The sequence below is a fragment of the Halichoerus grypus genome, chromosome 14, assembly GCF_964656455.1.
Source record: "Halichoerus grypus chromosome 14, mHalGry1.hap1.1, whole genome shotgun sequence".
Classification (NCBI taxonomy): domain Eukaryota; kingdom Metazoa; phylum Chordata; class Mammalia; order Carnivora; family Phocidae; genus Halichoerus; species Halichoerus grypus.
The window spans coordinates 45,668,654-45,682,117 of record NC_135725.1 but is presented as its reverse complement, the minus strand read 5'-3'; the positions used below and the strand labels follow the sequence as shown (position 1 = coordinate 45,682,117).

General features: G+C 40.0%; 2 protein-coding genes across 6 annotated transcripts in view; one reads left to right on the top strand and one right to left on the bottom strand.

Annotated features, from left to right (window-relative positions):
- The first annotated feature begins 5,305 nt into the window (after positions 1-5,305).
- On the top strand, positions 5,306-9,671 carry RPS6 (ribosomal protein S6). Of its 2 annotated transcripts, none has more exons than XM_036091736.2 (6): positions 5,306-5,418; positions 5,940-6,071; positions 6,700-6,910; positions 7,114-7,260; positions 9,284-9,441; positions 9,531-9,671. In XM_036091736.2, the coding sequence occupies exons 1-6, from the start codon at positions 5,413-5,415 to the stop codon at positions 9,624-9,626; spliced, it is 750 nt and encodes a 249-aa protein (XP_035947629.1). In that variant the 5' UTR covers positions 5,306-5,412; the 3' UTR covers positions 9,627-9,671. The 2 variants fall into 2 exon arrangements, with proteins under 2 accessions (XP_035947629.1, XP_077917404.1); XM_078061278.1 differs by lacking the exon at positions 5,306-5,418 and adding an exon at positions 5,822-5,841.
- Positions 9,672-9,958: 287 nt separating this feature from the next.
- The window catches only part of DENND4C (DENN domain containing 4C), a 133,072-nt gene continuing 129,566 nt past the window's right edge, over positions 9,959-13,464 (bottom strand). For all 4 annotated transcript variants that reach the window (XM_036091726.2, XM_078061277.1, XM_078061275.1 and 1 more), the window contains one exon: positions 9,959-13,360. In XM_036091726.2, the coding sequence (XP_035947619.2) occupies positions 13,224-13,360 (137 nt within the window). In that variant the 3' untranslated portion in view covers positions 9,959-13,223. The remainder of the gene's footprint in view (positions 13,361-13,464) is intronic.

Here is a 13,464-nt window from a genome sequence, read left to right as displayed (position 1 = left end):
ATGTAATCCCTCTCAAAATTCCAAGGGGGCATATTTTGCATAAACAGGCATAAAATTCATATGGAATTATAAGGGATCCCAAAGAGCTAAGACAATCTTGAAAAGAACCACCAAATCAAGGACTCAGACTTCCTCAATTCCGAAACTTACTACAAAGCTACAAATCAAAACAGCAAGATACTAGCATAAGGATAGACATACAGACCAATGGAATAGAATTGAGAGTCCAGACTCATAAACTCATACATCTATGGCCATTTGATTTTCAACAAGGGTGCTAAGATCATTCAGTGAAGGAAAGAATAGTCTCATTAACAAATGGTGGTGGAACAGCTGGATATCTACATGTGAAAGAATAAAGTTGGATTCACTACCTCACACCATATTAACAAATTAACTCAAAATGGATCAACAACCTAAATATAAGAACTCAAGCCATACACTTCTTGAAAGAAAACACAGGGCTCCTGGGTGGCTCAGTCGGTAAAGTGTCTGCCTTTGGCTCAGGTCATAATCCCAGGGTCCTGGGATACAGCCCTATGTCAGGCTCCCTGCTCAGTGGGGAGTCTGCTTCTCCCTCTCCTTCTGCCCCTCCTCCCTACTCGTGCTCTCTCTCTCTCTCAAATAAGTAAATAAAAATCTTAAAAAAGAAAAAAAATATAGGGGTAAATCATCTTGACTTTGGATTTGGCAATGGACTTGTCTCAGGTATAACACCAAAAGCATGATCATAGAGGAAAAAAAGATAAATTGGACTTCATTAAAATTAAAAACTATTGTACATCAAAAGACATTATCAAGAAAGTGGAGACACCTACAGAATGGGAGAAAATATTTGCACATCATATATCTAATAAAGGCGTAATATTCAGAATATGCAAAGAACTCTTACAACTCAACAAGATATGGGCGCCTGGGTGGCTCAGTCGTTAAGCGTCTGCCTTCGGCTCAGGTCATGATCCCAAGGTTCTGAGATCGAGCCCCGCATCAGACTCTCCGCTCAGCGGAGAGCCTGCTTCTCCCTCTCCCACTCCCCCTGCTTGTGTTCCCTCTCTCGCTGTCTCTCTCCCTGTCAAATAAATAAATAAAAAATCTTTAAAAAAAACAAACAACTCAACAAGACATGCTAATTCAAAATGAGTAAGCAGCCCTTGTATACTACTAATGAGATTATAAAATGGTGTGACCGTTATGAAAAATAGTACAGAGTTTCCTCAAAAAATTAAAAATAGGGGCGCCTGGGTGGCTCAGTGGTTAAGTGTCTGCCTTCAGCTCAGGTCATGATCCTGGGGTCCTGGGATCGAGCCCCACATCAGGCTCCCTGCTCAGCAGGGAGTCTGCTTCTCCCTCTGCCCCTCCCCCACCCCGATTGTGCTCTCTTGAGCTCTCTGTCTGAAATAAATAAAAATCTTTAAAAAAAAAATTAAAAATAGAACTGCTATATGATCTAGCAATCCCACTTCTGGGTATATATCAAAAAGAATTGAAAACAGGGGCTTAAGCAGATATATGCACATATATGTTCATAGCAGCATTATTCACACATTGGTGGTTCAGCGGTAGAATTCCCACATGCCATAGCAGCATTATTCACAACAGCTAAGCGGTGGAAGTAACCCAAATACTCATCAACAGATGAATAAACAAAATGTGGTATATAGATACAATGGAATATTCTTCAGCTTTAAAAAGGAAGGCTTCTACATGCTACAACATGAATGAATTTTGAAGACATTATTATTTTTTAAATATTTATTTATTTATCAGAGAGAGAGAGAGAAAGCACAAGCAGGGGGAGCAGCAGAGGGAGAGGGAGAAGCAGGCTCTCCGCGGAGCAGGGAGCCCGATGTGGGACTCAATCCCGGGACCCTGGGATCATGACCCAAGCCGAAGGCAGACGCTTAACCAACTAAGCCACCCAGGCGTCCCTGAAGACATTATGTTAAGTGAAATAAGCAATCACAAAAAGGTAAGTACTATATGATTCCATTTCTATGAATTTGACTACTTGAGATACTTTATATATATAAACAAAGTAGAATGGTGGTTACCAGGGGTGGGGTGGGTGGGGTGGGGAGGAGGAGGAGTTGTTTAATGGTTATAGAGTTCCAGTTTTGCAAGATGAAAAAGTTTTGAGGATCTGTTTCACAACAATGTGATTATATATATATTTTTAAAGGTTTATTTATTTGAAAGAGACAAAGAGCTCACATGAGCAAGTGGGAGAGGAAGAGAGAGAATCTTAAGTAGGCTCCACACTCAGCACAAAACCAACGTGAGATGCAATATATGTTAAGAAAGAAAAAAAGAAGAAGAACGTAGCAGGAGGGGAAGAATGAAGGGGGGGAAATCGGAGGGGGAGAAGAACCATGAGAGACGATGGACTCTGAAAAACAACTTGAGGGTTCTAGAGGGGAGGGGGTTGGGAGGATGGGTTAGCCTGGTGATGGGTATTGAGGAGGGCACGTTCTGCATGGAGCACTGGGTGTTATGCACAAACAATGAATCATGGACCACTATATCTAAAACTAATGATGTAATGTATGGGGATTAACATAACAATAAAAAAATTAAAAAAAAAAAAAAAAAAAACCAACGTGCGAGGCTTGATCTCACAACCCTGAGATCATGACCTGAGCTGAAATCAAGAGTCAGACGCTTGAGCAACTGAGCCACCCAGGTGCCCCTGCGATTATATTTAACACTACTGAGCTGTATACTTAGAAGTGATTAAGATGGTAAATTTTGTGTTTTTTACCACAATAAAAAAAAATACATAAAAAGAAGAAAAATCTGAGGAGTAGTCCTGGATTTTACTTTGTCTCACATTAATTCACTATTACTACTACTTCAGTGAAAACAATTAGAGCTTAAAAACATAATTGGGCAAAGTACTTGAATAGTTTCCTATTTTTCCAAAGAAGATATACAAAAGGCCAACAGGTAAATGAAAAGATGCTTAACATGATTAGTGATTAGGGAAATGCAAATCAAAATCACAATGAGGTACCACTTCACACCCACTAGGATGGATATAATAAAAAATAGAAAATAACAAAATAGTAAGTATTGGCTAGGATGTGGAGAAATTGAAACACTCATATATTGCTGGTGGGAATGTAAAATGGCTCAGCAGCTGTGAAAACAGTTTGGCAGTTCTTCCAGGAGTTAAACACAGAATATGACCCAGTGATTCCACTTTTAGGTATATACCCCAAAGAATTAACCAGGTACTCAAATGTACCAGCGCTACCCACCAGTTAAAAGTTGGAAATGGCCCAAATGTCCATCAATGGATGAATGAATGGATAAACAAATTATATTCTATACATACAGTGGAATATCATTCAATCATAAAAAGGAATGAAGTATTGATAAATACTACAATGTGGATGAACTTCAAAAACATGAGAAGCCAGACACGAAGGTCACATATTGTATAATTCCATTACAGAAGATGTAAATCCATAGAGACAGAACTCAGACTGTGGTTGCCATTGGGTGCAGGAAAAGGGGAATGGGGAGCAACTGTTTAATGGGGACATGAATTTCTTTTGGAACTAGATAGAGGTGGTGGATGCACAACATTGTCAATGTACTAAATGCCAATGACTTGTTTACTTAAAAATGATTAATTTTGTTATATCAATTTCACCTCGTTACCAAAAAATTCCACAGGTTTTAAATGTATCATTTCACCAACATTCTATACATTAATACTAGATGATCAAACAGGATTTAGTAGACCATTTAAATTTTGAATGTGAAACAGGCCTAAACTCAAATCTTTGTGATACTGAAGCGGAAAATGGGATGTAATCATCTTGGAAAGTAAATTGTCGTTTACATGAAATGCAGGAGTTTTTATTTCTTGAAAAAAAATACTGAGTAAATAAGAGACAATAAACGTTCCTTCCTTCAGAATACTGATTGAGTGTGGGCTTCAGAGTTAGACCACCTGGGTTCCCATTCTTGTCTTCCCAGGAATGTTCTAGAGGACTATCAGCACTTTCTCATGTCTTGTGTACTATTAAGAGTTGCATCACTGCGGATTCAAGATTTACTATAATACATTCACTTATTCTCCCTCTACTGGCTGGTTCCATACTACCACACTGTAATAGACCAATACCTATCAGAGCTGGGGTTGTGATAATTTAACAAGTATTTACTGAGTGCTTATTTTTTATGTGCCATGCACTTTGCTGTGTCCTAAGTGCTCCATAGCGAAGTTTAGACAGGATTTATCATTTATTTATCATTTAGAACAGTGCATAGACCATAAACATACCATTTACGTATCATTAAGTATGAGAAAGGAAAACAGTGCTCTACCAGAGATAAAAGGTGGGATACTATTTTATTTTAGGTAGCGTGGACAGCAAAGGATTTTTCTTGGGACATCTAATCTGAACGACCTACATGATATTAACAAATGACAACAGGTGTATTTGTGGGAAGTTTGAGGTCAGGGACAGGAGATTGGAAAGTATTTAACTGCTACGGAAAATGGTGCATTTCCAGCAAGAGCGATATAATTTTGCGTTGTAAAAAGATCCAGAGGTTGGGCGCCTGGGTGGCTCAGTTGGTTAGGCGACTGCCTTCGGCTCAGGTCATGATCCTGGAGTCCCGGGATCGAGTCCCACATCGGGCTCCCTGCTCGGCGGGGAGTCTGCTTCTCCCTCTGACCCTCCCCCCTCTCATGCTCTCTCTCTCTATCTCATTCTCTCTCTCAAATAAATAAATAAAAAATCATAAAAAAATAAAATATTATAAAAAAGATCCAGAGGCAAGACAGAAGCCAGGGAGACCATTTAGGACGCACCGATGGTGGCCCGGACTTAGGTAATTGTGGTTATTGGCCTGCGCGAAAGGGAAGGTGCTATTCTGTGACAGAACGACGATGACGGCAGAGCAGTTAGAGGACAGGCAGAAAAACAAATCACGGCTTTCAGGGCGTCCTGCTGCGAACAGCCGGAACGAGAGCAGGGCAAGTTTCTGAAATAAAAAGAACTAAAAAGAACTAAAAATCTTCAGACGGTGTATAAGGTACAGGAGAGGGCAAGAGAACTGAACTCCGGTCCTGCCCTTCTATGGTACCAGCAAAGGCAGAGTGATCGGGACCAAGCTGGGACTCCACCCTGGCTCTGGACAGTGCGAGACAGATGAACCTGCGGAGAGTCTAACCTTCAGATACAAGCTTGGGTTGGGCAGCCCGTTACTCACTGCCCGCGGAGCCGACCTCCCTATGCTAATTAGCCCCGGCTCCGGAAATACCGCCCACCGGCACTCACTTCCGCTATCCCAGCCGTCCGCTTATCTCGCGAGAACTAGAAGTGCCTATGAGACGTGGGCTAAGCGGAAGTCGGTCCTCTTTTTCGTGGCGCCTCGGAGGCGGTAGGCTGCTTCGGGATGAAGGTAGGAAGTGGTGGAGGCTTCTGAAATGGGCTGGGGGAAGGTGGGTCGAGCCCCAGAACGCCGCATTGTCACAGTGCTAGCACTCCAGAGTCCTAGCTCTAGGTGGAGAAGGGTCTGAGGCGGGAGAAAGCTGGCCGCTCTCGGGTCCAGGGGTCCGTGGGAGAGCGGATGGCGAGCGATTACCGCTGGAGCGGCGCCGGGCGGGGAGCGCCATAGTGGCGTCCTCACGCCCAGCCCGGCCGATGCGGCCCTGCTGCCCACTTGGCAGGGCTCTTTGCTCTGACAGGCTGAGAGGCTGCGGAGGGCTCTTCGTCCCCGGGGTCATTCCGCGAGGCTTGAGGAAACATGAGACCGATTTTTAGTGCGGTGCTTGTGCGTTATTATGCGCACACATGCTTCAGCTAACCAAACCGACCTGTCACGGTATCTGCTGCTCGTCTGGGGGTTACATAAAAGGCTTCCTGGTGGTTCTGCGGTTTTCTAAAGCTCTTCTCCCCCCCCCCCCCCCCCTTAATTCTTAGCTGAACATCTCTTTCCCAGCTACTGGCTGCCAGAAACTCATTGAAGTGGACGATGAACGCAAACTTCGTACCTTTTATGAGAAGCGTATGGCCACAGAAGTTGCTGCTGATGCTCTGGGTGAAGAATGGAAGGTTGGTTACTGAATTAAATTGTTTTTAGCTGTTGAAGAAATAGCGCTATTGGTAATTGGTGTATGTAGCCGAGTAGGAACTACTCCGGGTTCTGTCTTACGACCTTGCTTGGGTTACTTCTGCATGTCTCTTGAGCTGTCACCTTGCAGGGTTCTGTGTACATCAAAGGGGAAAGTAAAGTTCTTTAAGGGGCGCCTGGGTGGCTCAGTCGTTAAGCGTCTGCCTTCAGCTCAGGTCATGGTCCCAGGGTCCTGGAATCGAGCCCCGCATAGGGCTCCCTGCTCAGCGGGAAGCCTGCTTCTCCCTCTCCCACTCTCCCTGTGTTTCTCTCTGTCAAATAAATAAAATCTTAAAAAAGTTCTTTAAAAAGTGCTAACAAGGGTTGTTTCTGTTTGGTAGCTCGTTTGTACTTTGGTTTCTTAACAATCTTGCCCTCGCTGGAACTGTTACATCTAGTAAAACATAGGTTAGAAATAGGACTTGAAAGGAATTTTCTAATCTTGGCAAATTGGAAGATGTACACAAAATTTAGTAACCAGAGAAAACTGTAAATTTCAAATTGTTTTAGCACACTTCCTAGGATTTAAGGGCTATAATCCTTTATTTTACAACGTGTCGTATTCTGCAGGGTTATGTGGTCCGAATCAGTGGTGGCAATGACAAGCAGGGCTTCCCCATGAAGCAGGGTGTCTTGACCCATGGTCGTGTCCGCCTGCTGCTGAGTAAGGGGCATTCCTGCTACAGACCAAGGAGGACTGGGGAGAGAAAGCGCAAATCTGTTCGGGGTTGCATTGTGGATGCCAATCTCAGTGTTCTCAACTTGGTCATTGTAAAAAAAGGTGAGGTTTACTTGTGTTTTTGAGTTCAGTTTCTCTTTACGTGGATTTAAAAGCTGATTACCCAGATGCTTTTTCATTTTCACTTGCAGTATCCACAGTTTGACCATTGGACTTGTTTCTTTACCAATGCATAAACAGTAATTACGGTTCTTGTTTGTAAAAAAGTTGTGGAATTAAAAGGTCTGATCACTTTCCTCTTTTAGGGGAGAAGGATATTCCTGGACTCACTGATACTACTGTGCCTCGTCGCCTGGGGCCCAAAAGAGCCAGCAGAATCCGCAAACTTTTCAATCTCTCTAAAGAAGATGATGTCCGCCAGTATGTTGTGAGAAAGCCCCTAAACAAAGAAGGTAGGGGAGATTATGCAGTTTAGGGTTTGCTTAATTTTATTTGTCTGTAGCATCTTGTGCACATATTAGAAAGTCCACCTATTATGTATTTAGCAGGAGTTTAAGTATTTTAGGAAAATATTGGGAAGAGGGTCAAGATCGGCACTTGTTACTAATCCTTGTTGTATCTGATGCTTCTCTAGAGTATTACAATTTTACTTGAAATTTTCCCTGAGCTACTCATGTATGCTTATCCGAAGATAACTTAGCAGACCTAAAGTTCATTACTTTGGGTTAGGAGTTGGGAAAATGATAGAAAATTCTGGGACTATGGTTGAATGTGCTGACTTCCCACCCACTTTTGCTTTCTTTACATATTAGAGGTTCTGTTTGTTTACAGACGAAGTAATGCTTTCATCAGCTGAAGTTGCTGTTAAGTCCTGACCCTCATTTTCTTAATCTGAGATGTGGATAGCAGTAGGGGGAGTTGTGGACATTAGAACAAAAATACTTCATTCAGAATCCTAGGAACAAGTGTTTGGGGTTTTGGAGCTTTAATATTTTGAGATGGTATATAGTAGATAACGTGGTTTGTTAGGGAACATGACCCATCACTGGTGAGGCAGCAGTGTTCTGTGACATGACTATTTCTTAGTAAAGTGTATGAGTATTTCTTTCCATTATGTGGAGTAAAGAGCATGTCCATTCGGGTGGGTTTTCCTGACAAATGTGAAAAAAACTGGTTGGGTTTTGGCGCTGGGTACTTAAAAACCTAAAACCTACACCTGGCATATGGCGAGTGCTCATGGGTCACTCCAAATATCTGAACCACCTGTGTGCGAGGTACTATTTTAAGTGTTGGTGATATAGTATAAAAGGACAAGTTATTCTCCTGTGGTTTACGCTTAAAAAAGAAATAGGGGCGCCTAGGTGGCTCAGTCGGTTAAGTGTCTGCCTTCAGCTCAGGTCCTGGGATCGAGCCCCACATCAGGCTCCTTGCTTTGCAGGGAGTGCGCTTCTCCCTCTCCTCCCTGCTTGTACTCTCTGTATGTCCTCCTCTCTCAAATAAATAAAATCTTTTTTTAAAAAAAGAAAGAAATGGCAGATACATGGCAGTTGGGCAGTATGAACACCACTGGCAATACCAGTGTAGTAAGTGTTCTAGTTAACAGGTGTTTATAGCATGGTTCTTTTATCTTTTATGTATATAATTAAGGTGTCTGACTTTTAGCAAAACCTGAACAATTACTTAGTTCTAGAATATTTGCCTGTGCTATTTGTTACTCTCACCAGGTGTCTACAAACTCAAATGATTGCATCTAAAGAGACATGTGCTCCAAAGCAGATCTATAATCCATAGGATTTGGGACTTAGAGCACACGGGCTAAGTGAAGATACTCTATGAACACTGTGCTGCACATTTTAACGTTAATGGTTTTGTTCCCCAGATTGGCAGGATCTGCCTTGGCAAACCAGATGCAAGCATAAATGGGATTTCAGAGTGTGGTTAGGGTAGTGGTGCAGATAGAGCTTAGTTTTCATAGATGAGTTACACAGGCACAGTTAATACAGTTTTAAACTAATGCTCCTGTGTCTTAAGAGTACAAATATGTAATACCCTACAAAGACAATATAATTGTGGAAGGGAAATCAAAGTTGAGTAGAAAAAAGCTTGGGGTATGACTTCCCCCCCGCAAGCAGAGTAGCCTAAATTTACATATGGTCTTGAAGTTGACATCCAAATTAGTGGTGTAGTTTAATGAGCCGTTTGAGGATTAAATGTGCTTATCAGGAAAACATTGGCACCTAGTAGACAAAGTTAATCTCTTCACTTTTCAGAAGGACTTACCAGTTTCTATTTTGAGAATATTTAGCCCATCTTGGCTTTTTGTTGACAGGGTAGGAAGTCTATTAGATTTGACTTAAAAGGCCTCATACAGGTAAGTTTTCCTACAGTAGTCCTGTTAGTAATGTTTTTAAAATGTAGATCCTAATGAACACGGGTATTCTTGAGAAGTGTTTGAATCATCATCTGAATTTTCAGGTAAAAAACCTAGAACCAAAGCGCCTAAGATTCAGCGTCTTGTTACCCCACGTGTCCTCCAGCACAAACGGCGGCGTATTGCTTTGAAGAAGCAGCGCACTAAGAAAAATAAGGAAGAGGCTGCAGAATACGCTAAACTTTTGGCTAAGAGAATGAAGGTAAGTCAAGAAGACTGGGGGTGGGAAATCAGGCCTGACTTTGGATTTTTAAGCCAGACAATCTATAACTGCTTTTTTGTTTTGTTTAGGAGGCCAAAGAAAAACGCCAGGAACAGATTGCCAAGAGACGGAGGCTGTCCTCTCTGAGAGCTTCTACCTCTAAGTCTGAGTCCAGTCAAAAATGAGATTTTCTATGAGTGACAAATAAATAAGATCAGACATCAAATCCCCTTTATTGACTTTTCATTGATGACAAAACAGATAAATGGAGAGAAAACTGAGATAAGGGAATATCGTGTATAGCAATATGATGGTGTATAAAGTGTTCTAGAGATACTTGAAAGTGATACCTTCAAGGTGAGAGGCTGAGACCATACTCTAACAGTGGGACAGATGGCCAGTACGGGATTTCTTTTTGAGATGGGTGGGTGGCTCAGGAAAGGATTCTGTGCATAAGGTACCTATTGCTTTTTCAGCAAGGCATGGAACAATTTGGGGGAAATAAAAGGACTAGGACTATTTTTTCGTACACTTTATTTTGAGGAATACAGTTTTAAACATCCATACACAATATATGAAAAGTGCCCTTAAGATGGACATTTGTCATATGTAAAAAAGATACCTTGTTAAAAGCATAGTTAACAGATAACATCTTAAAACAGTTCACAAAGCTTTCAAAACCAGTGCAAATTGTATTAACAAAAGCTTTTCAACTCTAGTGAATTGTTACTCGTGCATTTTATGGTTTCACACTGTGCCTTTAAGAAACACTTGGATTGATGAAGGATGCACAAAGAGAAAATATACTGTTTTCTAATGTAGCCTGTCTAGTTTCTATAGTAACTGCAGTTAGAACTAACCTTTACAGACTAGAAGGCTCTTAAAAAGGCACATCAGGCTTTAAGGGTGAAGAACTGGAGTTCCTTATTTGCTGGAGTGTATGTTTTAACCACAGGTGAGTAAAATTTTCAACTGCTTTAACATACAGAGACAAGCTGTGCTTGCACTTAAAGGTGTGCGTATCAATCACGTGCAGATCTGATCAAAATGTAGATTGTGATTCAGAAGGTTTGCGGCCCCAGAATCTGCATTACTAGTAACTCTCCAGGTAATGTCAATAATGCCAGTCCCTGGACTAGACTAGCTGAGAAGATTCTTAGACAAAAGGGAGATCCATGTTACTCTTAATACATGGTATTAAAAAGTTACAGAACATGAAAAACTCATTGGCAATTGGTGTTATATAAATTAAGATTGAGCTACAAAAGCAGAAAGGGAAAATGTAGCATTTGTAAGTGATAACGCAAAATAAAAAGGAATAAACACTGCAGTCATAGGGGGTAACTTAAAGGCCGGAAGGCAGGTCTGGTTATACAGGCCAGAGTTACTGTACTAACCAGCACCTGGTTGATTTTAACACAAAATGAGCACCACCACCATGCTTTCTTGTATCAAGGAGTGCAGTCACTAAAGTGGACAGATAATGGCTGAGCTAGGCTGTTCTAGCTTGTTAATTCTGGCAGATTTAAGATGGAGAACTACTTTTCAAAAGGGGGAATGCTGGAGAGTATTTGAATAGTAAGAATGTTTAATCCTGCATTACTAGTTTGTACTAAGAATGAAGTTAAGAGCAACAACTGACTCCCACAATTAAAGGATTCATTTACGCTTATATTATGCTTGCATAGTTAAGTCTTAACCACGTAGATTGCTATAATCTACAAAATGCAGCCAAAATCATTTAAAATCAGACTATCAAATCCAAAACTAGTAAAAGGTAATGCTAAATATCTGGACTAATTTGAAAGATTGCAGAAGTTCTCAGGCTTTTAAGTTTCATACATTGCTACGAGTCACTCTAGACCTTTCTAAATGTATGGAGAATGACTGCATATCTGGCCTTACGGTTTTGTTCGCAGTAAATTTTTAGTGGTCCCCTTTCTGTGGTAGGTGCTAGAAAAGGCCTTTATGCACTTTTAACACAAAACAGCCCCTGTTTCTAAATGAAAGCAGGCTAAGGTTTCCAATGTATAATGGCTGAGTTACTTAGAATGTTATAAAAAGTTACTAGAAAATGTATACTTTAGTACAGTCTAGCCAAATCTTAAATGTGTAAGGAGATCTTCATTACACTTACTAACAGGAAGTGCTCTGGTAAGTAATTTAGTTCAAGTTAATGAAGACTACCGAGAAGTGGAAAAACAATATGGGAACTCTAAAAATCACAAAGGTCAGAATTTGTACACATTTCAGGAGCCTTAAAGATGTGACAGAGACAAGCACAGCAAACTTAAGAATTTTGCATTTTATTCATCCTCAAGCTTTTATGCAAGGTAATTCCAAACTTTGTTGGGGAAATAAGTGTTAAGTACCAAGTATTAAGCTGCAAAAATATATACTCTGAGATAGTGCAAATGATCCATTTTTAAGGTAATGAGAGTTGTACATAATTTCTGACAATTCTTTCACTCTAATTTCATAATAAATTGAAATGAAATCTGCATAGGTTAGATTAGCCCTGAAATGTCGAAAGACTGGTATAGTAACAATTTTTAAAAGATTACACCAGGTGGGAGATTTGGGCTGTTAACTGTACCACCTGGAAATATTTTTATCAACTGATTTAAGTCATCTGCATAATTACTGTAAAAGCACACATAACCATTGGTTTTTTAAACCTTGGAGAGAGTTAAGGCAAACTTAACTGTTCATAAGGGCTGTTTTTAATGAAAGGCATGATAATGTCAGGCATGTGAGGTCATGATTTTCTTGAACCTACTGGCAAGAAGCTCAAGAAGCTTTTAACATTTTAAGACTTAATTGATCCATCCTAAAAAACTATTTACAAATGCACAAATAATAAGCATACAAATTAAATATATAAGAATAAAATTTCTGTATGCAGTGCAAGTTTATCCCACAGGTTTTTAAAAGTGACCAATAGCAACAGTTTATGTACCTGAACAATTTCAGGTACAAAAAAATCAACATGAGCATTTTAAGCATGTTCCAATTTTGTAAATTATGAGGGTGATTTAATTTCATTTAAACTATATGATTGGCTCATTTATTTCCAATCTTAAAGCTGTTGCAAATTAACACGGTATTTGGGAAGAGGATGAAAGTATCTTGGATATTCAAGATAAAATCCACTAAGGAAGAGAATACATAATATGGAAGAAATACAGGCAAGGCTGTCATCAGACTTTAAGGTAATTTTGATTAATGACTACAGCTGAGTTTAGTTGTAGTCATTTAATAGTTGCAGACCCCTTTCAGAAAATTGTATTGCAACACGCAGTCTAAGAATTTTAATAAATATCATATGGCTGTACATACAAATACCTACACAGCCACACATATATACACACATACACAAATAGTTGCTCTTATAATTGAGATTTGATTTGTTTTGGGGTTAGGCAAGTTTACATTAAACTGCTATTCCCCAAGACCAACAACTTCAAATATAAACAAAATGCCAAGAATGAATATAGTTTCGCATTATCAAACTACATATAATGAGAAATCCAAAAACAGTTCTCAAGCAGAGGCAGATAAACCACTCAGAAGTTGCAAACCTTCAGATATTAACCCTGGGGCATTTTTATGACATTTTTACGCTGTGAGATGATTCCATACGAATTACATTTCATTACATACCTCCCAAGAGTTAGCTTCATTTCCCTTTCATCAATTGTTAGCATTTGGAACAAACCTTCAATGTTTGCCAAATGAATCTATTCCCTCAAGCTTTGTCAAAAATCTAGTGAACATCTTATTTAAATGAGAGGCGCTCCAAAACACTTCCTGCACCATTCCATACTGATACTTGGTGGAGCATCAATTTTCTGCAACTTTTCAAGAATCTCTGAAGATAGATTATTGTATGCAAGTCCATATTCATTGTCAAAAGCCTCTGAAAGACATTTTCAAAAATGCAGTTACAATTAGTTAAAAAGTCATAAGCTGAAAAATGGTAATTTCATATATATCTATAAACTGTATTTAAAAGTAGAAATC

Bases quoted from the DNA above. Each gene is read 5' to 3' on its own strand.
- RPS6 (XM_036091736.2), top strand. The intron at 6,911-7,113 runs GTGAGGTTTACT...TTCCTCTTTTAG, and splicing joins CTTGGTCATTGTAAAAAAAG to GGGAGAAGGATATTCCTGGA. The intron at 7,261-9,283 runs GTAGGGGAGATT...CTGAATTTTCAG, and splicing joins AAAGCCCCTAAACAAAGAAG to GTAAAAAACCTAGAACCAAA.